Source organism: Semicossyphus pulcher, unplaced genomic scaffold (assembly GCF_022749685.1).
Source record: "Semicossyphus pulcher isolate SPU_LCO1_2020_fin unplaced genomic scaffold, fSemPul1.0.p SCAF_18, whole genome shotgun sequence".
NCBI classification, from domain to species: domain Eukaryota; kingdom Metazoa; phylum Chordata; class Actinopteri; order Labriformes; family Labridae; genus Semicossyphus; species Semicossyphus pulcher.
The window spans coordinates 16,993,279-17,015,833 of NW_027211691.1; the positions used below are offsets into that span (position 1 = coordinate 16,993,279).

The window sequence follows — 22,555 nt, forward strand, 5'->3', positions numbered from 1 at the left end:
CATGAGCAGTGTGGACATGCAGAAGCATACAGTACAGTGATGTTATGGGGTAACAGTCAAGAGTCAAGCATGCCTTCTCATCAGAGCAGACTCGAGAGAAACGTTAACAGATCCACAGTCGCCACCAGAGTGACTTTATTTTTTCACAACACTGGAAATCTCACAGCTTTGGTAGTCTTTTTTTTCCCCTAATAACACATGCCTCATGTTTTCGTTCCCTATATGTTTGTTTCCTCTAGCGTCTGGTAAGGCCCTACAGTAAAACTACCTGTCGGAACTGCCTCTGAGCGTCCTGCAGTTTTTGCTGTTTTCCTGCTTTGTCTGTAGTACCCGGCGACTGCCTGGACTTCGTAGACAAAGGGACGGGCATCCGACTAGTAGGGGAAGCGACACTGGTGTTCTGCAAGGGGATCCAAACGAAAAACAAAACAAGAAATAAAACAAAAGAAAGAAAAAACACACACCACATAGGAAGTATGAAAAATCAAGGCACTTACAGAGGTAAAAGAACCTCATTCAACACCTCAACAATCAACACTAGTGAAAGACCATGCACCCAGTGATACCATGAACGTTTAAGTCAATACACAGTAGTACATGCAGTCAGGAATAAGGAAGATATCAGAGGTAAATCATCATGGAGTGTCTTTGATGATGAGTTTGCCACTTGCTGAAAACATCAGTTTTAGCAATGAACTGAAGTAGAGATATGGACGCCAGGAACCCAACAAAATGCCACCCCTAATCATGTCACCATGATTTCACAGAGGGAGAAAGCCGTGGGGGACATTTACAATTTTCCAAGCACCTGTGGAGTGGATTAATGATTTTGTGATTTCAGTGGTTAGGGTTGGAGTGAAGGTTAACTGAAAAAAAGAAGGACCCAAAGCCTCCCGGAGCAACAAGAGCTAAAGAGAGACCTGTTGTACGGTGCTGGGGGCACTGGGGACAGTGGTGGTGGTGGTGGTGGTTGTGGTAGTAGGGATGACTACAGGGCGAGGAAGGAGCTGAGGTTTAGTCTTCTTCTGCAATGAATTTTTGCTGGGTACCTTAGGGCCTGAACCTCTGGACGTAGGGAGAGAGGAGGACCTCTTCAGCCCCACTCCTTCTGAGCTTTTCCCATTCCCTGTTTTAGCTTCCTCCGTGCCGACGTGCTCCCCAGGGGAGCATGGTCCCATCTCACTGATAGTGGTCTCTAGCTGCTTGATGGTCTGCTCGAGGCTGTCCAGTGTCTTGTAGGTGTTCTTCCGGATCTCATTGGTCCTGCCGATGGAGTCGGAGTTCTGCTTCTTCGGCGCGGTCCCACCTGTTGCCTTGGAAGTTTCTGCAAGGGATTTTGAGCGTGCGATCTCAAACCTCTTTGCCTCTTTGTGTTGCCTGACAGTACCGTCGCTTTCCTCCTCGTCTTCATACACAACCACCTGTAAAGTCTTCTTGCCTGACTTGGTGCCCGTCCGAATCGCCTGGGTCAGTGCCGCCAGCTGCTTCTTCGGGAACTTGAACTTGAATTTCTTTTTACCATCCTGTTTGGCGTCACCATTTGACTCTAAGGCTCCGCTGTCCAGCTCAGAGATTGAAGACGAAGATGAGGATGATAAGCTAACGTGGTCCGCATTGCTCTGTGAAGAGTCGACTTTTTTACCATCTACCACCTCAGTCCCTTCAGCTTTTACATGCAGCCCAGTGGTCCTCTCTGTGTCCGACTCCTCACTCTCTTCGTCGATGCGCTCCGCTGCTAGCATCCTGTCCAGTTCCTCCTCACATTCAAATATGGTGGACAGACGCTTGTAGGCTGAACGTATGTCCATGGGCTCGTCAAAAATGATAATGACTGGCTTCTTGTTGAAGCCATTATCCTGGGGTTCAATGGAACCTGCTGGAGCGCTCCCTCGGTTGGCAGCGTTACCGACAGTGACAGTCTGGACGCTTCCTTTCTTGGCGTTGACCAGTTCCTGGTACTCGCCACAGGACAGGGCCTGAACTTTGGTGTTGGTAATCATAAATGCTATGTTGTCAGGGGGTGGAGGAGCCTCTCCAGGTAAGTCCGGACTAAGACTCGCCTCATCATCTTCATCAAAGTTAACTTTAGGTGGATTGTAGTCCTCACTAGGAGCTGGATTTGTTGGAGCAAGATAACTCTTAGGAGCTTCTTTAATTGTACTCGTTGTTGTTGTTGGCGTAGGCTCGGGTATTATATTCTTACTAGAAGACACATTATGCTGGATGACTTTACTTTTCTTTTCAGTGTTAATTTTGTTCAGGATTTTCCCTTTCTCCATTTCTGCACTCGTCTTCAAGGATTCCGAGCGTTTAACTTGCTTCCTAGGAAATTTGAATCCTTTCAGTCCCACAGGCTTGGGTGATATAGGTGGTGGAGTTACAGGGGATTTGGGTGGTGGAGACAGTGGTTGCTGCTGCTGCTGCTGCTGCTGCTGCTGCTGCTGGCTTGAAGAATTGTCATTAACATTGACATTTGACACCTGTGATGGAGGGGTGGGTTCCCGGTGTTCTGAGGTTTCCTCTGTTCCTGATGGAGGCGGATGCTCTTTGGGAATCTGGCCGGTCACATAGTATATGACCTGAGAAATGAAGAGGTAGCTGTTAAAAATCTCTCCAGTTCTCCAGAACTTGAACTATACATGAATATAATGTTAATTATTCAAAGTCTGACTTACCCCCTGGCTCTGTCGGACAGTAGTGTTTCCATTTTCATCCGTGTCTGGATCTTTATCCTCTCGACTGGGCTCTGAGCTCTGCTAGAACAGTGTGTGAGGGAATAATATTACTGTGCGACTGGTGTGTCAGGTCTCTTTGGATCAACTGTGAATTCACATACATTATTGCAGAATCCACGGTGACAACACTGCATACTTTCTAAAAAGCGACAACATTTTTTACTGTATGTGTTGCTCAGACTGACTCCAATATCATAGTACTGTTAATGACATCACTATATGCTGTTCTCATAGTGTTAAAAATGCATGCAGGGAAAAAAAATGGCTGTTTAAAAGCTAAGAATATAAGCCGCTTTAATTTTAGCCAAATAAGCAAATTATTGAACTTATCAGTATCACCCTTCTTTTGGCTCTTCCGCTGTTAAAAATATTTTTTCAGCAGCGGATTTCTTCTAACTCTCGTCTCTTTCTGGTTTCCGGTGAATTTACTATTAACCTGTACACATCCTGTTTCCTCTCTTGTACTTACAGCACGCTCTGCTGATATTATGCAAATCACTTCTCACAATACTTTCGTGTCAGCTAAATACCTTAGGCTGTGATCTTTGTAACATAACACAAAACGTGCAATACTTCATTCATTACAGTGACTAGTAGCTTAACCTCTATTCATAAACATACAATTTGTTAAACTCTGAGAGAGCTAAAATCGAGTTACATTTGTTGCACTTGAACATACCTGTCCTTATTGTCACATAGGTTATACATATTAAATATGTATATTTAATAACTGTAAATGTGTTAAAGTAACTATAGGGTTGTGCTGGTTGTGTAAAGTGGTGTAAAACTGGAAAAGCAAGTTGAAGTTGTGCAAAGACAAAGAAAACAGAAAAGTGATTCCTCAGAGGAGTATAAGTCGGGGAGAGTAGCATGCAGATGGGTCAGACTGACTTCTAGTGAACCAAGTCTGCAAAAACAGGTGTCTACTAATTAGTTTAGCAACTACACCGATCAGCCATAACATTATGATCACTGACAGGTCGAGTGATTAACACTGATAATATCCATAGCATAAAAATGTAGAATCTGTAGGCAGGGACGTGGATTTTAGGGACAGCAAGTGTTCTGGTTTCTGTTTGTACTACGCTTACAGTCTGAGTAATATTGACCAATGCAGGAAAAACAGTACATGTGGAGAGCAAAAGCAGGCGGAACTAAATAATCGATCCGACCTCCATTCAACAAACGAGCATTTTAAAAGTAGTTTTCTTCTCCTCTTGAGACCTGACAAATTTCGGCGACGGTAAGACCCATTAATTACTTCACCGTTGTCCCCAGAGGCTATATCGTTGTCAGACTACAGCTGATGGGATCCGAGATTGGGCAGAAAGTGAACATTTTGTCCTCTAAGCTGATGTGTTGAAAGCAGAATAATGGGTAAGGATGTGAGCGACTTTAAAAGGGCAAAATTGTGATGGTAAACGATGCGCCCTGCCACACTGCAACAATGGTTCAGGAATGGTTTCTTGAACACGACAATTCCCCAGATCTTAATGCAACTGAGTATCTGTGAGACGTGCTGGACAACCAAGTCCGATCCATGGAGGCCCATCCTCGCAACTTACAGAACTTATAGGATCTGCTGCTAACGACTTGGTGCCAGATACCTCAGCACACCTTCAGAGGGGTGACACACAATATTAGACAGGTGGTCATAATGTTATGGCTGATCGGTGTATGTTGTTTCTTATATTTTGTCTGTTGAATTTGTATAAAGACATGTTACCAAAGAAAGACAGAAGACGATTGAATTGCCTGTAGAATACAGAGCGGAGGTCTTTATTGATTTAGAGAAAAGGACAAGTGAAACTCAGATCAAAAACACATCATTGTCTGGTCCAGACGCGCAAAAAAGACGGCATCTTTTCAGAAGCTTCATTTTATGCAGACTTAATCCTGAAATATTCAAGTTGTGATATCCAGCAGAATCACAAGAGGGAAGGAAACGGAGGCAGCAAGGAAAGAGGCTTTTTGGAGGCAGCTGTTACAGGTTTCTCTCGAGCCAAAGCAAAGGGTGCAGAGGTGGTTTAAGGGTTAAGACACAGCCATTGATTGTATCAGACAGTTGGCAGAGGCAGGCAGTTAGCTGGGTAGCCGCACGGCGATGTATATTTTACCTTTTTCTCTTTGAGGGGCAATAAGGCCCCCGGTCTTAATTCTCTGATTTGAGGCTCAATTCGAGGGGTGGGTTCTACCAAATTTTTCACCCCTACATCCTTAACTGTGCACTTCTGGAAAACCTGAGAGTGGAGAGAAGTGAAGGGGGAAGTGGGGATTTTGAGGAAGGAAGAAGTTTGAGTGTCTTCACCTTTGCCACAGCTGAAAACCCCAAAAGTTAGATTTATGATCACAATCATAGCCAGTTGTCAGATCTCAGAAAGACCACCACCATGAGATGAAAGAAAGCCACCCACTCCCACAGTGCAGAAAACAGCAACCTACTGATAGTTTATGTTGATGTCTGATGGAAGGCGTATGTGTGTGAGTGAATGTATGCATCTAACCTGGAGCTCTGCCATGATCTTGTCCCCTTCGTCCTCTTCTTCTCTGGAAACAGAAGCGGTGACAGGCGGAGGGGTGGCTGGCTTCGGCTTGGTCTCTGGTGGAACCTTGGTGGGCTTGTTTTGGGGAGAGGGAGGTGGAGCCTCTTCTTCACCCTCCTGATTGAATTCATGAGAGTGTTTGGTCATTACGTTTCTAAGCCATACAGCACAACAAGTGTTAGTTTAAAGCAGGAGAACGCCTTCAAAAGTGTGCGCTAGGAGGCCGTTAGCGTTAGCTTAGATTACCATAAAAAGTAGTTTCAAAATATAACTTAGCACCCTTTAAAAAAACAAATGTAAACATTTAGTTTTCAAGCTGAAGTTGCTGTTTGAACCTCCTATCAGACCAACCTGAGCTGACACAGACTCCTTCCTGCTGGTAAAGACCACCTCGCCAGAGCGTGTGGTGGTCATGCCTGAGCCTGGGCTATTGAAGGTCTTCCTTGGAGGAGGTGGTGGTGGGGACTTGCTGGACTTTTCAGACCCCTGCTTGTTAAACGTGTCAGTGGGGGCTGGCTTGTTGGCAGTCTTGGAGGGTCTCTCCAGTGCAGGTTTGGCTGGTTTCTCCAACACAGGCTTTGGGAGTTTCTCAGGCCCCTTCTTGGCTGCTTTGTCGGCCTCAATCTGGGGCTCTTCTGTCAGACAAAATAAAAGACCTTATGTTATATAAAGGAAAGAAAAACTAGCTGTATAATGTAAAATGTGTTTGTCTTTGTACCTGATGGCGACTCCACTGGGTTGTTCTTGATGTCTGCTTGTTCTCCAGTGGCAGCAGGAGGCAGTTCTGGGTTTTCTTCCACCTCTAGACTGGGAATGCCCTTCATCATGTTGGCCTGGGCCTCCTGCAGGATCTTCTCAAACTCCCTTCCATCATACTGACCCATGTTCTGCCTCCTCTCCTCCCATTCCTTCTCTGCAGCCTACATGTTGATGTGAAGCAGAGACAGAGAGACATTTACAGGACGCTAAGACACAATGGAGACCAAATGGTAATTGGAAGGGGGCTAGACGTACCTCAATTGACATAGCTCTATTTTTGCTCTTGTCCTGACTGTTCTGGAGCTCCTCTATGACCAGACCCTGGTTGGCAGTGCCGTTGCCGTTATTCACCGGGTTCGCTTGTGCCTTCTTAAGACGGGCGGGGCTTGGTGGATCCGCGGCTACCGCCTTGGGAGACTCCCGGTCTTGACTCTTGCCCGGGTTGGGGGTGAGAGGGGGACTGGGCTGAGCTATCAAGGCTGCAGACTGCTGGGACTGCTGCATGTGCACCGGGGAGCTCTGCACATGATGGATGACCACAGGAGAGGAAGGCATCACCTCTGATCTGATGGTGGAGCTCTGGGGCTCAGGCGGGGCTGATGTGGAGCCGGGCTGGACTGCTGCTGCTGGGGGAGCTTCCACGGGGGCTGCTGCTGAGGGGCTGTTGTCTACTGGGACATTAGCAGTGGGATCGGGTCCTTTCTGATGACCCTCAGAAGCAGATCTGGAGAGGAGGGAAACAGAGAAGTGAGAGCACCACCAAAAGTTAGAATGCAATGTCTATGTGTGCCAGTGGTTTGGTAACTGGGCGACTCCCTGTCACAGAGCGAGAGAGAGAGAAGACTCTGAGTGAATTTGGTATCTGTGACATATTAAAATGGAAATGAGGCGCTGCAGTGTCCACCAAATTAATTCACTTATCGCTTCAGTGAAGGCGATGGGAGTACATCAACACACTTCTCAGTCCACACAGGCTGACCTCTTTGATGGGATGAAGGCCGGCCTGCCAGTATAATCAAACAGTACAATCTCCCACATCATAGACCCCTGTGAGCAGCTCCGCAGAGTGCTTTTTGTTTTCATCTTCAATCCCCCCCCCTCTCTCACTCTCAGCGCCCCGTGCCCCAGCACCTCTTCTCTCGATTCCTACTTTTATCTCCACTTTTTCCTCCATCTTTTCCCCCCTTACCTTCTCAGACTGCTGAGCATGTCCGTCAGGCTCTTGACCCTTTTCAGCATGCTGTCCAGTTTATGAGGCTCCTCCTTCAAGAACTTGACAGCTTCCACTTCCACCCTGAGGACGGCCCGCATTCTGGTTTGTAGGGCCGGGAACTCTCCTGAAAACACGCATGGAAATATGCAAAATACTGTTAAGTCAGATTCCAAAAGTGTTCATTTAAAGCTGCCTACATTATTTCGGATCCCGTACAAAAGTCACGACACAACAGCTCTTGTGTGTGAACCATCATACCTGTTTAATGCGACACATTCCTAAAAGTTATTCTGAAATTCTAGTTGACAATTAAATACCTACTTAAGATTATAGTTCAGTTTAATAGTAGGTTTAATGCATAAGAGCCTGTCCTGTCCGTCCAGTCTGCAAATCCAACACATCTGATAAGCCAAATCACAGGCTGATAGGGCTGGAAAATTCATTTAAAATGATCCTTTATCAGCTTTCATCAGAGGTGATAAGATCTACCTGCGATACTGTTCTGCAAATATATCTTATATATAGAAACTATGATTAAAAAGCAGCACAATTAGTTGTTAAAGTCACAGATTCAGTGAAATGCTTTTAATATAATTTGAACTTTACTTTACTGCCCAGCCCTATCTGCTTATACAGAGTGCCAGCCTGCAATAAAACTATAATATATACTGATCAGACATAACATTATGAGCACTGACAGGTAAAGTGAAACACTTTGATTGTCTCATTACAATGGCGCCTGTCAGTGGGTGGGCAACAAGTGAACATTTTGTCCTTGAAGTTGATGCGATGGAAGCAGTTAAAACAGGCAAGTTTCAGGATGTGAGCGACTTTGACAAGGACCAAATTGTGCTGGCTAGACGACGGGGTCAGAGCATCTCCAAAACTGCAGCTCTTGTGGGTCGTCCCCTGTCTGCAGTGTGGACAGTACCTAGCAAAAGTGGTCCAAGGGAGGAAAACCGGTGAACCAGCGACAGGCTCATTGATGGACGTGGGAAGTGAAGGCTGGCCCGCGTGGTCAAATCTAACAGAAGAGCTACTGTAGCTCAAACTGCTGAAAAGCTAATGCTGGTTCTGGTGTTAGAACACAGCGCATCGCAGTTTGTTGCGTATGGAGCTGCGTAGCCGAAGACCAGTCAGGGTGGCAGGTGGTCATAATATGATGGCTGATCGGTGTACCTTAGTACAAAGCACTTTTGTGTATGTCAGCTTTTTTTACGACTAAAAACACTACTACTACTTAAACTACCTAACAGTCTACAACACAGGAATATACACAAAATTCTTCCCAGTAGTAAAAGTATTATATATATATTGTTGTCTTACCTTTGAGCCCTGCCAGAGACTCTCCCACCTTCCTCAGAGTCACCGCTCCCTCCTCTACGTCCTTCAGGGTCACCACTCTGTGTGTCGCTGCTGATTCTTTCTGCAGGGAGCCTACGTACTGCTCCAGCTCACTGCAGAGACACACACGATGCACAATTCATTTTTAAAATGATCAAATTCCACTTCAGCGACCGTCCGTTTCTATAACACTGACATTTTCCTTGGGTACACTTTGTTATTTACTCATAACAAACACCAGGGGGCAGGACACAATCACTTATCTCAAAGATAACAGTGGTAGTGATTGGGCAAAGGTGACATGAGGCTTTAGAACCCAATCTATAAAGAAAATTAGAAAATAAGATCACATTTAAAATAAGTATTAACACTGACATTAACACTCAATTTACTTTGCTTAGTCTAGATTTGCTTGGATTGGAGTTTACACACTGAACGGGGGCTTGTATTTGAGAGAGCACTTCCTCACATAGAAAACAGCCATCCCAGTACTCGAGAAAAACGGCTGCTCCGTGGGGAAATGTGCCGAATGATAACATTGTGTGCAGTGTTGGATTGCATGAGAGGCACTAAAATGGTGTTGCATTGTGGCCAGGTACCCTTGAGAAACACTCTTTTGGAGAACTCCGCTTAAGGGAAGCGGGAAAAGGGAGTAAGGAGAGAGTGTGTTAAATGCTCGGCTGTGCCAGGGCACGTTGGGATGAGGATGGAAAAGTCCAGCTGAGGACAAAGGAAGCAGATTTTGTCCTCTTTTATTAAGCCAACATAAAGTTCATGTCTGTGTCTCAGAGTAAAAGATGCAGACTCAAATATTAGAAAAGCCCCAGTGAAGTAATTAAGAGGCATTTGCTGGAGATTTCATCATGTGCTTTGCAGGATTTCTTTTATATGCTGTAAATTAATCACCTCAAGACTTCTGTAAAACATCCCAAGCATGTGACTCAGTGACTTAACTTTGACATTATTACGTTAAGCCTCTGACTCTAATGCACATCCTGTATTATCCTGAACATTGCTGTTTAAGTTTGTACACTTTATAGGCAATATCTTGCATATTGCTGCACAAACAGTCGAGCTCTTTCACTACACATTAAAATACATGTATTGTACATCTTTTTTTTTTGTCATTTATATTTGTGTTGTTTTTATTATCTATACCGCTTGTCCTGTTCAGGGTTGCGGGGAGGCTGGAGCCAATCCCAGCTTTCATTGGACGAGAGGCGGGGACCCTGGACTGATCGCCAGTCAATCACAGGGCTGACACACAGAGACAGACAACCTTTCACGCTGACATTAACACCTACAGCCAATTTAGAGGCAGCACTTCATCCATAGACTGTATAAAAAGATGGACGACATGACAGCTCCCTAAAAGTGAAGCCAAACCCTCTCTATCGCCCCCTGCTGACTGGCTGCAGTATAGGTCATAAAGCCCGCCTCCTCCATGTTAACAGATGGGACATGAGTCAAACTATAAAATCAAAATACATGTCAAATAAATGTTTCCCAAAACATGGTTTCTGTCATTATAGTTAGTTCTTATCATGCTGATTTATGTCCAATTGTTCATTTTTCTGACAAGTTTAGTTTTAATTTGATGCTGTAAAAAGGATGATTGACAGCTCTGTTGACAAATCTGGGTCCTGCAGCCGATCTGTTCTGGATTAGCAGAGTAGAGGACGAACGGTGAGAGGAGACGTAACTAAAACAATCACTACAGTCATTGAAGTTTACATATCTGTGAACGTCTGCTTCAGACCAACACAAGAAGCTGTTCTGCTGTTATACACGCCAACGTGCGGGATCCTTGCTGTTTTTTTCGGTAAGTTAAGTATTTGTTTTGGTTAGCAGAAGTGGCTACAGCGGCTCCACCCACCGATCTCTACTGCCCAGCTCTGGCTCCAAGTGATGTCACCATCGCATGATGGCAGCGCCCGTCACAGGGTATTTTGGCTTTGGCTTCTTTCGTACAATGAGAGCAGATGGAAATGCATCATCCATCTATATAAGTAATTGATTTAACCTAACGAGCATGTCTTTGGATTGTGGGAGGAAGCCGGAGTTCTGCTGTCGGACCTTGTGCTGTTTGTTTTGATAGTCTGAGTGCTGCTGTTAATTGGCTTGATATTTTCTGTTCTATTTTATAGAAGAAAAGTTTCTAGATTTTCGATAAACATGGAACATAAAAATATGAGACAAGCCTAAAATTATGTAGCCCCTCTGATGAACTTCCAAGTTGGCACATTACTTAGACAAATGCCCTTTTTTTGCTCTGTGGAAGCGATCATCAACACTCCTTGGACTCATTTCTACTTTGCTTTTTATCTCTGTCCTTGAATTACTAACAAAATACTCCACATAACAACACTTTCAATTTTTAGGAGTGGGCCTTTCTTGTTGCCACAGTGTTATATATGTTACAAAATGCTCCCTAATAGGTCATGATAGATTTAGTTCTCCACTGGAGAGGGCAGTGGTTTTCACACCACACTCTCCCACTGGTCTTAAACCCAAGCAGCCGTAATTACCCAGCCTTATTTAAAGCGCCAGCAGCCGTGTTTTGCTGACTCACAACTGGCTGGATACCAAGGCTAACAGAGAGCTAAATCCACTGACTTCCGCCTGTTCATTATCCCGTCTCTGTGAGCTGCAAGTGTTGTGTTTATTAAGACAACGCTGTTTGACCTTGCCTGTAAACATCCAAATAAAAGGGTTTAATTAGAGCGCCCTGTTGGAAATATAAGCAGGGGAATTAAAATAAGAGCAAAAGTTTAGCTCCACGGTTGGGTGCATTGTTCCCGTGTGCTGTCTCTGAAAGGCAGGCTCTGCTTGCCTGTATAAACCTGTGAGCTGTAATTTAGAGGGCGTTGGCTTGTCAAAGAGTTTAGGAGTGAATAGCACAGGTGAGCTGATAAAAATGAACCCTTTTGGGGATTTTGTGTAAATGGAAGCACCTTGACAGGAGCTGTATGGGTGTGTACTAAATCTTCTCTCAAAGCTTGTGCAAAACACTCTTGAAAAGAGTCCCTGACGACAAACATCCAGTAATGAATGCAAACGACCGAATCGGTCCATTTAAAAAAACTGTTATGAAGGTTTATCAGTGTATTTTTGTGCAGCCGTACCCGAGCTGTGTGAGCACACGCTCCTCCAGGCCCAAGTACTTGTGCCTGTCTTCTTCTACCAGAGCTCTCTGCCTCTGGACAGGGTCCTCCAGCCCCCGCATGGCCTCCACAAGCTTTACGCTGATTTCCTGCTCGGCCCGCTTCAGCTGGACTCGCAACGCCTCCTGGTTCTGGATCTGCAGACAGAGGGAATGTAATACTGAAGGAACCGAACAGGCGGAGCTACATGGCAAAATGAATTGAAAGGAGGAGGGGGAGGTCTTGCCTGCTGCTGTCTCATCTGGTGGAGCTGCATCCTGAGGTCAGAAACATTCTTCCTGAACTGCAGGAGGTTGACTTTGAGAGGAGCTGAGCCCTTGTCTAACAGGGGTGCGCTTCTCTTAGGAGCCATGACTGGGGAACCACCTGTATTAGGGGAGGAACAAATCAAGTTAAAATGTTAAAATATCTGATTTCTCCGGCATCACACTGGTCCGACTTCATATTCCTAATGTTTAACAGTGATTGCCTGAACTCTCTGTGGCTGTCATTCTACCTGCACAAAAAGCACTTATATACCGGCACTCATATTGGCTCCTCTTAAATGTCTGTCAACTTATTCTCGGCATTTCAGTCACCGCTAGAGATGGAGAAGTGGTTGAAACCATGGAAACTAAGGGAGCTTTTATTTGTTGTTTGGTTGAGAGTCCCTAAATGGCCAACAGCAATAATCATTTAATTCAACCCTTTTCCAGACTTCAGAGTTTTTGACTTCAACAACCTTTAATTATCTTCTAAAAATAGAGGAGGGGCATCTGAGGGTGACCTGAGTCCGTTTAATAACGGTCAATAGATGGATCCAATCCATGGTTAGTTGGTTGAATTGAGGACTTAGACAAAAAAGGGCGGGTCCTGTCAAGCTTCCAAAGACCATTTCCTCAAAGTAATTTCAAGCATCATATTTCACTATCTGTGATACCTGTGGAGTAGCTTAAGATAATTTACAGTTTAAAAAACGCCTCTGTCCCTTTAAGAAACCCCGCCCCTACAAGCTCGCTTTCTTCTGTTTGGCCAGCTCTCCGAAGCCTGCTGAGGCTGCACTTTGTGACATCACAAAGTGCAGCGTGTAGAAAAAACTGTCAGCTAAGAAGCCTGGGGATTACTCCAACATACTTTTACCTACAGATTTGAAACTTCACTCACGTTTATCCGGACATCCACACATTATATATATGTCTTAAAATGTGAAACAGCATAATACCCCCTCTTTAAAAGTTTCTTTTAAAGGCGTATTTAATTTTTTAGGTTGGAAGTAGACCAAATCTATGCGATTACATTTGTTTTAACCTCCTCTAACCTTGAATATTTGGCACCTTTCGCATAGTCGCGTCCCTGCCTGTGAATTATACAACAGGTCATGGAGAGCTGCACTCTAAGCCCCCTTTACACACAGACTCACCCTCTGTTAAGGGAGTAAAAGAACAAACCTTTGTCTTCATAATCCCAAAACTCTCGTCCTCACACACTACCTGACAGCTGCCTGGACCTGAACTACAGGTTCCAATGTACACCGCTGGTTGTGTTTTGGCCCTTGGGGACACTTTGTCCGTCAAAATAAGTGCTGGTTTTGTCGTGACAGTGAAGGAGCATTTGGGGGACGGCGAAGAAATTTCCCATGTTTGATGTAGCTGTTACTATGCTAATGTTTTGCAGATTCAGTCAAGCATAACATGACAAGTAAATCCCTCCCAAAGCCACACATGAAATCTGTCATGAGAGACAAGAGATTAGCTCTTTCAGATGAATGGTGTTGTGTTTTCTCTCTGCAGTTCTTTTTTTTTATCAAATCAAGATCTGGCCACAGAACGCCACAAAGCCGAGATCGAATCAGTGAATAGTCTTGGCAGGATTGAAAAGTAATAGCGTCTTGTTTTAAGAAGTGCTGCTTTGAGGGGCTTGTGTTAGCTCTGCTGGCTGCGTCTCTTTATCTGCTATTAAACTGGACGTACTGGGGGGAAAGGATTGTAAGGAAATATGAAGCGATGACAAGCGAAGAAGCCTGACTTTGTTTTCTCTCCCTCCAGCGCCGCTCATTGCAGACTGTTGACTGACAGTGATGTGTGGGCCTGTCTGCGCAAGACATTATGGCGCTAAAAGTCTTGTCTAGAAAAAAAAGCAGTAGTGAAACGGAGCAGGATTACAGTGATACTAACCTGAGCTGTGTGCGCTGTGGGCCGGAGATGACGTCTTCGGTGGTCTCTCACTGCGGCCAGAGAAAAAGTCTTAAAAGCAGGACTTTGATCGCGGACAAACATTAGTTTTTTGGGGCACTTCAGATTTAAAGGTTAGTATTAGTATCAACAAACACATTACGACAAAGTCTGATGGGAAAGACTGACAAACCAGAGAGGTTAAAATGATGTTAATGAGGTTAACAAGCTTTGTCCAAAATAGCATAAAAACAAATTCACTGCAATCAGAGACCTTTAAACTAGCAAACTTTAACATAGCGTCTCCACAGAGAAGACCCAAGAGTTAAAATGCAGCCAGATAAACCACACAGTGGGTTTTATTTAGAGAGCAAATGACTTCAATATCTGATTCACAAACCTATTTCCTCCTCACCAGATGCTATTTAGCCTCTTTGATTTGGCCACAATAGAAGGGATACTTTATCTTTTCTCACTCTGGCCAGGCTTTCATTTTGAAACTCCATTTCCCCTGATGCCTCACTCTGTCCTATACTGTGATTGCTTACCTTGGAGGCTCCTTGGTGCCACTAGTGTTTGGCCCCTTTAAAAGTGCATGCTGAACAAGACCAGTCAAGCTGGCAATCTGTTGCTCCATAGCCTTCATTCGCTCTCTGCAGAAACATCAGAAAATTCTACTTTCAACACTGAGGCCTGGTGGATATTACAGCTGCCACGAGAGCACATATCAGCTCAGAATGAAAACTGGAGGGCTGTTACAGGATAATCAATCGTTTTTAATTACCTGACCATGAATCTTTTAGTTAGTTTATGGGATTACACAGTGGAAATTATTTTGCAATTGATTTGCAATTACGTCCTGAGTCAATATCGACTCAAATAAATTGTTTCTGAATTACAACAGTGCTGCAGCACTTGACTCAGTCTTTTCACAAAAACAAAAAGCTTGAGTCCCAATGGAATAAACAAGATAACAAGATGGACGACTTAAGACAAGAGAAGAACCCCAAGGTTTGGCACAGAGGGTGTTCAAGTCATATTGTTTTTTTAATAAAACAAAAGTGTGTCACCGCTCAGAAGAGAATAAAAGGACGATTCTTGAAATTGCACAGCCTTTAGAAGGCCAAACACCAGAGGGGTGGATAGTGGACCTCGACGCTTGAGATTGCTTGGTAAGCCTAGAGGTTGGAAAAGAGAACAGCTTTTGTTCTCAGATGTCATCATTTATCTTGAGGAAGGAAATGGGGCCAGCTGAGGACAAAGAGGGGCGCTGTGGTTTTAACTGTGCTATAGACAATAGACAGACGCAACAAACAACAATGCCTAGCCTCGGTGATACAGCTTATTTCACGTGTATACCTTTTACGACAGCTAGGGAGCTTTACTTTATCAGTCAAATTCTTCTCTAAGATTCCCAGGGTATTTTTAACAGGGGGGGTTGGGCTACCCAGGTGGTCCAGCCTGATCTGTTTGACTGATTGGACTATTTCAAATTCCTGTTCAACCTGGTCAATATTTCCTTTGGTTTTCCTAGGTATACATTTAGCCCCTTTAACCTCCTTTTTAATAAAAGCATGTTTGCCAGGCTAAGTGGCTTTCTATGTTTATGTACTCTCAGTCAGAGTGGACAAACTTAAACCAGGTACCAAAACGGACTCTACAGGGGGGTTGTTTTTAGAATAATCGACACAGACTATCAGAAAAATATACAGTGGGTTAAAGGGGTCTCCAGATATTACCCTGTGTCAGCGGTGGTGACTACGTCTGGGTCTACACACGCTATAATAACTAAAACTGTAAGTCCAAAGTTTGGAGAGAGACTGTAAAAACAGTGGTCAGATAAGCAGGACTGGTTGTACAAACAAACCAAGCTGGTGCATAATCATGTGCATTACCCTGTCGTTCCTAATGTGTAGATCTTGACGCTAAAGAGAGGGGGGTTATAATCTTGCCTTCAGTCATGGATGATGAAACAGAGTCAGAACCAGGGGGTAAAAACCAGAAGTTCATGGTTAGGGTGAAACTGGGATGCAGAGTTAGTCCATGCTCCCATGCAATATCTTTATCCTAATTCCAGCAATCCCAACATCCCTTTTCATATAACGCCATGCCCCCCGGTGCGTAGCTTACCGCGTCTGGTGGTCTCCGGCAGGTGGGATGGGTCCCTGGAGGTGACCCTGTAGGTCTGCAACTACAGGTGATCCCATGTTGCTACGCGGCTTGGTCCCCGTCACTTCCTCCTTCCTGAAGGACTGACGCACAGGTGAGCTTCTCTCCATGGTAACACCATGAGGTGGAACACCATGAGGGGGAACGCCATGAGGGGGAACGCCATGAGGGGGCCCGCCATGTATGTCAATCATCCGAACCTCCGCCATGCGGTGAGGGGATGGGGGAGGAGTCTTGGAGCCCAATGTAGGCAGCTGGCTGTTTCTGGACTTCTGCCTGTACAGAGAGGGGTGATCCATAGTGTCTGTAGGGCTGGGACCGCCGTAAGAGCTTGTGGAGCGAATGGAGGCACGGTGGAATCCCATGCCGTGATCTGGACCATCGAGCCCAGCGATGGGGTGTGGCCCATGAGCACCCGCCATGTTCATTCTTCCCTCTTGGAGCAAGTATGGGTCTGCATACAAGCCCTCATTCCCCCTGGCAAGACTGTGGCTTTTACCACCCATGTCCTCATCCGGCTTGACATCCCGTCTCTCCAGGATGGCGCTGGGACACGGTGAGATGGAGCGAGCCGGAGGGTTGGCATTAGACAGACGTTCTCGCGGGATTGTGGAGTTGCCAGGTATAGAGCCCTGCCGTGGGCCAAACGGGATTCTGGAGGGGGATGGGGGCATTGAGTGGGGAGCCGGGGGTAGGGCTCCCTGCATAGGGTGTGGTGGGGGACCCATGGGGGGCTGTCTCAGAGGGTGCGGGCCATCACGACCGGCATGTACCATCTCGCTGTGCATCTGTAGAAGCATAAAAGAATACACATGTTGTTTTACATAAAAAATGAACTCGCTTGCACAAACAGTCCAGAAAATATCGAGTTGAGGTTTGGTTAAAAACTCAGACTGCATACTTGAGAACCTCAGCCTCTGTTTATTTTCAATATATCCTTTATGTCTGGACTGAGGTTGCCCTTGAAACAAAAACATCCATCTCACTCAGTTTACACTGTTTTTCCAACAAACAAATGAAAGAAATACTGTCAGCTATTTTTCAAGAGGCAGAAAACAGCTACTTGCAAGACTACTATCCCTGTGTGCACAGAACATTTCACTCAAAGTCCTCCTGGATGTTATGGCTTTCTAAAAAGAGTAACATTTGCACCTCCAGGGCTTTCAGGGTAGTTGGTTAATTTACAACAAGATCTATTTAAACAGTTAGCCAATGTGGGACACTGTTGTTTTGCCTGACCATGCGTTAAAGGAACCTTGAAGGCTAATGTACAAAAAACTAACCTCATTTAACTACATTAAGGGAACTATATCAGAAAGTGGGCTTTAAGTGATTAAACTACAGACTAGGAGGTAAAATAGTGACAGATAAACAGTGGAAAGGAAATGTGGTTCATGTGGTCAGACAAATGCTGTGTTAAGTTTCACCATAAATAAAACCACTGTATTATCGTATTTCTTCCTAGTTAGCTTTGCCTTACAGGGAAGAAATACGATATTAGCTTTAGCCAGTTAGCTCTGCTTTACAGGGAAGAAATACGATATTAGCTTTAGCCAGTTAGCTCTGCTTTACAGGGAAGAAATACGATATTAGCTTTAGCCAGTTAGCTCTGCTTTACAGGGAAGAAATACAATATTAGCTTTAGCCAGTCAGCCTTGCCTTACTGGGAAGAAATACCAGTTGGCTTTGCCTTACCAGCATGAAAAACGATATTAGCTTTAGCTAGTTAGCTTTGCCTGACTGGGAAGAATAATGATATTATCTTTAGCCAGTTAGCTTTGCCTTGCTGGGAAGAATGACCAGTTAGCTCTGCCTTACTGGTAAGAAATATGATATTAGATTTAGCCAGTTAGTCTTGCCTTACTGGGAAGAATAATGATATTATCTTTAGCCAGTTAGCTTTGCCTTACTGGGAAGAATTACCAGTTAGCTCTGCCTTACTGGGAAGAAATACAATGTTAGCTTTAGCCAGTTAGCTTTGCCTTACTTCCTCTAATTTTTTATTATGTTTGGTATACTTTAAGCAGGACTATAACTTTTTAAAGAGACATCCTTTCTTCCTTGTAAGAAGCTACACAAACTGCTCTCAGTTTAATTTACTAAAAAAGAGATTGCTGCTACAGTAGCCCGTAGTGGCTAACGCAAGCTAACATTAGCTAATGTTAAGGTAACTTGAATTAAATACTTTGTTTTGTAGCTAAAATCAGAGTAGGTTTGTGTCTCTTCTCTAGTTGTGCCATTGTTATACTACACTGCTGCATTACTGTTTTAACTTTTGCCCTAAGTGGCTGGTGTTGGGAAAAAGCAACATTTCTCACAAGTACCATAATATAATTCAGGCATAGACTCATTTGAGTTAAAACTTGGGCAACCAGCTTTGAACCTAAAAGCATTGCCAGATTTTTTTTTTTCCAAGCTTGAGTTCAATACAGTCAAAGTAAACATTCCTGTGTGCTAACAAGCACAGATGAAATATTGTGTGCAAACGGCGAAACAACCCGTGATATATGATGTGCTGAGGAGTGTCACACACGGGGCTGAATTCAATCTGTCTCTCTTCCTGTCTAACTCTCTATTCCTGTCAAACAAACAAGCTATTGTTCTGCCAAGGTATGACTCATAGGTTACACCTACATAAGAAGACAAGTCAAAACCTCATGCAAAGTTCTTTCGAAAAACTTCAGGTACAGGTTTTTGACACTGCTTTTTCGGTGTTATCGTTATTTATATTTGCCCCGGTGCAGCTACGGATTTTCATACAGTGACGGGAACAATAAGGTGTGTGCGTGTGTGTGTGTGTGTGTGTGTTCATGATCTGGAAAACAACAACTCCTCAAAGTGTACAGTAACAAAGGGCTCAGGCTTGGCTGCGATAACAAAGGAAAAAAAGAAAGAAGCTTGCTGGCAGTGAAAGCGCACACAGCCAATAAATATGGCAGCAACAAGTCTTACCAAGCAACAAAAACACGTAATAGGAAATCTAAGACGCACAGAGCCACAGTGGACCATCATCAAACCCTAATGACTTTCTCTATCCAAGGTGCCTAGACACATAAAAAGAGCAGTTGCCCTCTTTTTCACTGCTTTCCAATTCCAACACAGCCTTATAAGGACAAACCTTTCCATCACAAACAGATGTTACACCTTGGGAAGTTCTTAAAATATCCTAAAAATACATGAAACCTTAAAAAACAGTCTGTATTTTCCTGTCAAACATGAAAATCAATTACAGCTCTGAGACAAAACAGACGAGTAAATCCTTGGAAAATAAACACAAGCGCGCTCATGCCAGGCGAACGGGAGGCCGCGTTGAGAAGCATTTGGTTTGAGTTTGACTTGTGGACTTTGTGCTTCTAAGCTTCCAATAATGAGGGCAGCATGTCTGGTAGGAGCGCATTAAAGTCGTCTCAATCTCTCGCCGTGCTGGAGATGGAGAGGTTTCCCTTATTTCACAAAACTGTAGAGGCTCAGAGACGAGAGCGAGAGGAGATTTAGAGAAGGTGTGCTGCAATTTTCCTGCAGAGGAGTGTCAACATTTAAATAGCTGGCTCTGTCTGGATGTTCTGTACTGTGCTGCTGTGTACACAATGGTGCTACTAACTAAATGGGAGCTTGCTGATAATTATAATTCTGAGTAAAACAAAATAAACATTCAATTTTTTATTTCAGAATAGCAAAATTAAGCGGATGCCCTGAAGAAATCACGCAACAGATTAGACAATACCTGCACCTCTGTGTACAAAACATCTCCTCCAGACCTGTGTACATAACATCACGTCTGACAGCCACTATTGACTATTCTATAAATACAAGGCACTGCTTTGGGCGCAATCCCTTTCATAAGCACGGATTAATATTCCAAAATGTTTCCCTGCGTTTTCATTTGATGAAACATGACAAAAGAGAGGATTCCAATTCAAGGAAATATCCTTTTATTCTGTCAGGCGGCTGCGTATTCTGCTTATCGAGGCACGCATCTCTTAATCTGTACATCTCCCTTAAATCAATTCCTGACATGAGTAAGACGGATGTTTTCATAAGCAGAGACAGCTCTGTCTGGCCAGAGAGCTTCGATCAATAACAGAAGTAGCTTTGGATCCTGCTCTGAATCTGATCCAAGGCCTGGCATTCCTGCAACACAAGAGGATACTCAATAGCCCAAACAGATGTGAAGAATACCCCCCTTGAAATAGTGTTTGAACAGGTGTACAGCTCATTAGCTTGTCGTATTTGCCCTTTTGGTTTGAGTGCCAGGGTTTCTATGTCATTATTAAAAGAGGTTGCCAAGAAGGAAAAACAAAGAGTTTTTTGTCTCTCCCAAGACGGAAAACCAAACAAACTTTGGATGGAGTTTTACGGCTGTAAAGCAGCAGTCTATAGCTGCTTTCCCACTGGTCGAAAAAACCTGCTAACACCCGGCTTTTTTAATGGGAAAGGTTACAATCGGCATTCAGACGGGGTTCAAATGACTCTGCAGTAGACCCGGGTAATTATCGCCTCGGCTCCGATCGGCAGTGATGGGAACACAGAACCCATGTCGACACGCTAATCTCCATCCCCTCTCCAGCACAATGCCATGCTCTGTCGGTTACTTCTGCGTCTCCTCGTCATCTGAGCTACAAATTCCGCCGGTCCCCGTCCAATCAGTGCTCGAACATTGTTCCAAATTTGCCCGCGCCGAGTTTGATAAACAGACTGAATGAGTAATAGATACAATAAAGACCTTACCACTGTGACATCTTCACTGTTTACTAACCCTGCCTCCGGCACGTTTGTGACGTCAGACGGTGACGCAGCAGAAAAGACACCGAAAGGAGTATACTCCACTGGCAATGGGAAAAGAGATCGGCATCCATAAGCGGGTCTTCCTGGGTCTGAAAAACCCGCGTCAACACGCTAATTTCGGGTATAAGTGATTTCTAATAGACCGACCTGGCCTTCACGCTCCAGTCTTCTTATCTGTGTCAATTACTGCACGGTTAATCAGTGACAGACCGAGACATGACAACAGTCTCCCTCAGCATATCTCTGCTTCACGCCTACATTTCCCAATGTTTGCTCAGGAGCCCTTGGAAAGTTGCCTTGCTTCCTGTTGCTTAATGTGTTTCAGTTTATCCAGTAGAAGTTATTTTTCTGCGACTCTGCTGACTCAGCGGGAGCCAGAGTTGTTGAAAAAGCCTGAAAATGTGTCCCCGCACAATTAATGGTCTTGCTTTTGCCTGTGCTCTTGAGCTGTTTGCACTATTAAATTCCCATTTCACTTTTTCAGACGTATCTTTTTTGGCCATCTTTCTCTCAAATGTCTTTTGTTCACGTCCCCTTGAAGGACCCCCATCGCTGTTGCCTCCGATGCAACTCATCTGTCAGCCGCAGAGAATAACAAAAGTGTTTCTGCAGCACCTCAAAGTCATCACGCCGTCTGAACCAAGACCTCTTAAACCATCTTGTTTGCCTCACCACTCCTTTAAACTTTATCACTTTCACTTTACACTTATGTGACACGTACAGCGTGTGAAAACGGGATTATAGCTAAGGTTAATGTAAGTTTTTTGCAGTGTTACAATGGAGCTGCAGCAGGCAGAGAGGAGCAGCAGGTCAGATAAAGGGTCAGACGGATTAGAGCGCGGGATTTGAGGAGGAACGTTTGAGGAAGCGGCTCTTTGGGGGTTTAGTTTTGTTACATCAGCAGGGAACAAACATGCTGGGATTGAGAACAAGTGAAAGAGATTAGAGCTGATATTGAGGGAAGACTGAACAGTCCCTTACGGAAGCTGCACCAGAGTGTGCAGACGAGGCCCCTTAGAGGACAATATGAGCCCCTCTTGAACAGATTAAGAAGAGGCAGGGGGACATTCCTTCCCTGAAGTGCAAACAGGATGCGAGAGTGAGATGAATTGGAGGCTGGGCTAATCTATCTGGTTGCAGCGGCTGTTGTTAACAAAACAATCATCCTCACGTCTGTGTTAGCATGTGCGGCGGTTAAGTACTCACCCTGGCATCGCCATTAGCAGGTCTGGGCCCATGGCTGAACGCTTGTGCTGGGTCTTTGTGGTAGACCTTCAGGCAGGAGTGATCTGTGATGTTCCTGTAAGGAGTAGAAGTATCCCGAGGTAAGAAAGCAGCCCAGATATCACCATCCGACAGCGGGCGATCCTGACTCAGCCTGGATCTCCTCAGCAGCCCTGCCAAGGGCACATACCCTGACAGAGGCTCTTGCTGTCCTCTGCTATATGACATTTCCTCTAAATCTCTTAAGTCTATAAAAACATCTATTAATACTCGGTTGAAACGTGGCTCCGCTACATAAACGCGGAGCAGATCCCTTTCTTTCTCTTGCTGCGTCACTCTCTCACTTTAGTGTTGCACCCTTTGATACCTGTACCAACCTCAAGGCATCACGAGACTGTTTTTACAGCCCAGATAAAGAATTAGTCACAAAGTACACAGTGCACTTGGGCAGGACCTCAAGAGACAACAG

At 44.6% G+C, this 22,555-nt stretch overlaps 1 protein-coding gene across 10 annotated transcripts in view; it reads right to left on the reverse strand.

Moving 5' to 3' along the window:
* The window catches only part of LOC138595602 (sickle tail protein homolog), a 97,142-nt gene that overhangs the window by 2,452 nt on the left and 72,135 nt on the right, over window positions 1-22,555 (reverse strand). For 5 of the 10 annotated variants that reach the window (XM_069666915.1, XM_069666923.1, XM_069666922.1 and 2 more), the window contains 16 exons: window positions 22,069-22,162; window positions 16,039-16,865; window positions 14,457-14,561; window positions 13,912-13,961; window positions 11,985-12,124; window positions 11,720-11,895; window positions 8,577-8,707; window positions 7,227-7,374; window positions 6,293-6,761; window positions 5,997-6,198; window positions 5,630-5,913; window positions 5,240-5,395; window positions 4,853-4,975; window positions 2,676-2,756; window positions 921-2,579; window positions 269-400 (listed from right to left, as the gene is read on the reverse strand). In XM_069666915.1, the coding sequence (XP_069523016.1) occupies window positions 269-400; window positions 921-2,579; window positions 2,676-2,756; window positions 4,853-4,975; window positions 5,240-5,395; window positions 5,630-5,913; window positions 5,997-6,198; window positions 6,293-6,761; window positions 7,227-7,374; window positions 8,577-8,707; window positions 11,720-11,895; window positions 11,985-12,124; window positions 13,912-13,961; window positions 14,457-14,561; window positions 16,039-16,865; window positions 22,069-22,162 (4,777 nt within the window). The remainder of the gene's footprint in view (window positions 1-268; window positions 401-920; window positions 2,580-2,675; window positions 2,757-4,852; window positions 4,976-5,239; window positions 5,396-5,629; window positions 5,914-5,996; window positions 6,199-6,292; window positions 6,762-7,226; window positions 7,375-8,576; window positions 8,708-11,719; window positions 11,896-11,984; window positions 12,125-13,911; window positions 13,962-14,456; window positions 14,562-16,038; window positions 16,866-22,068; window positions 22,163-22,555) is intronic. The other 5 variants (XM_069666916.1, XM_069666925.1, XM_069666917.1 and 2 more) reach the window with 5 other exon arrangements.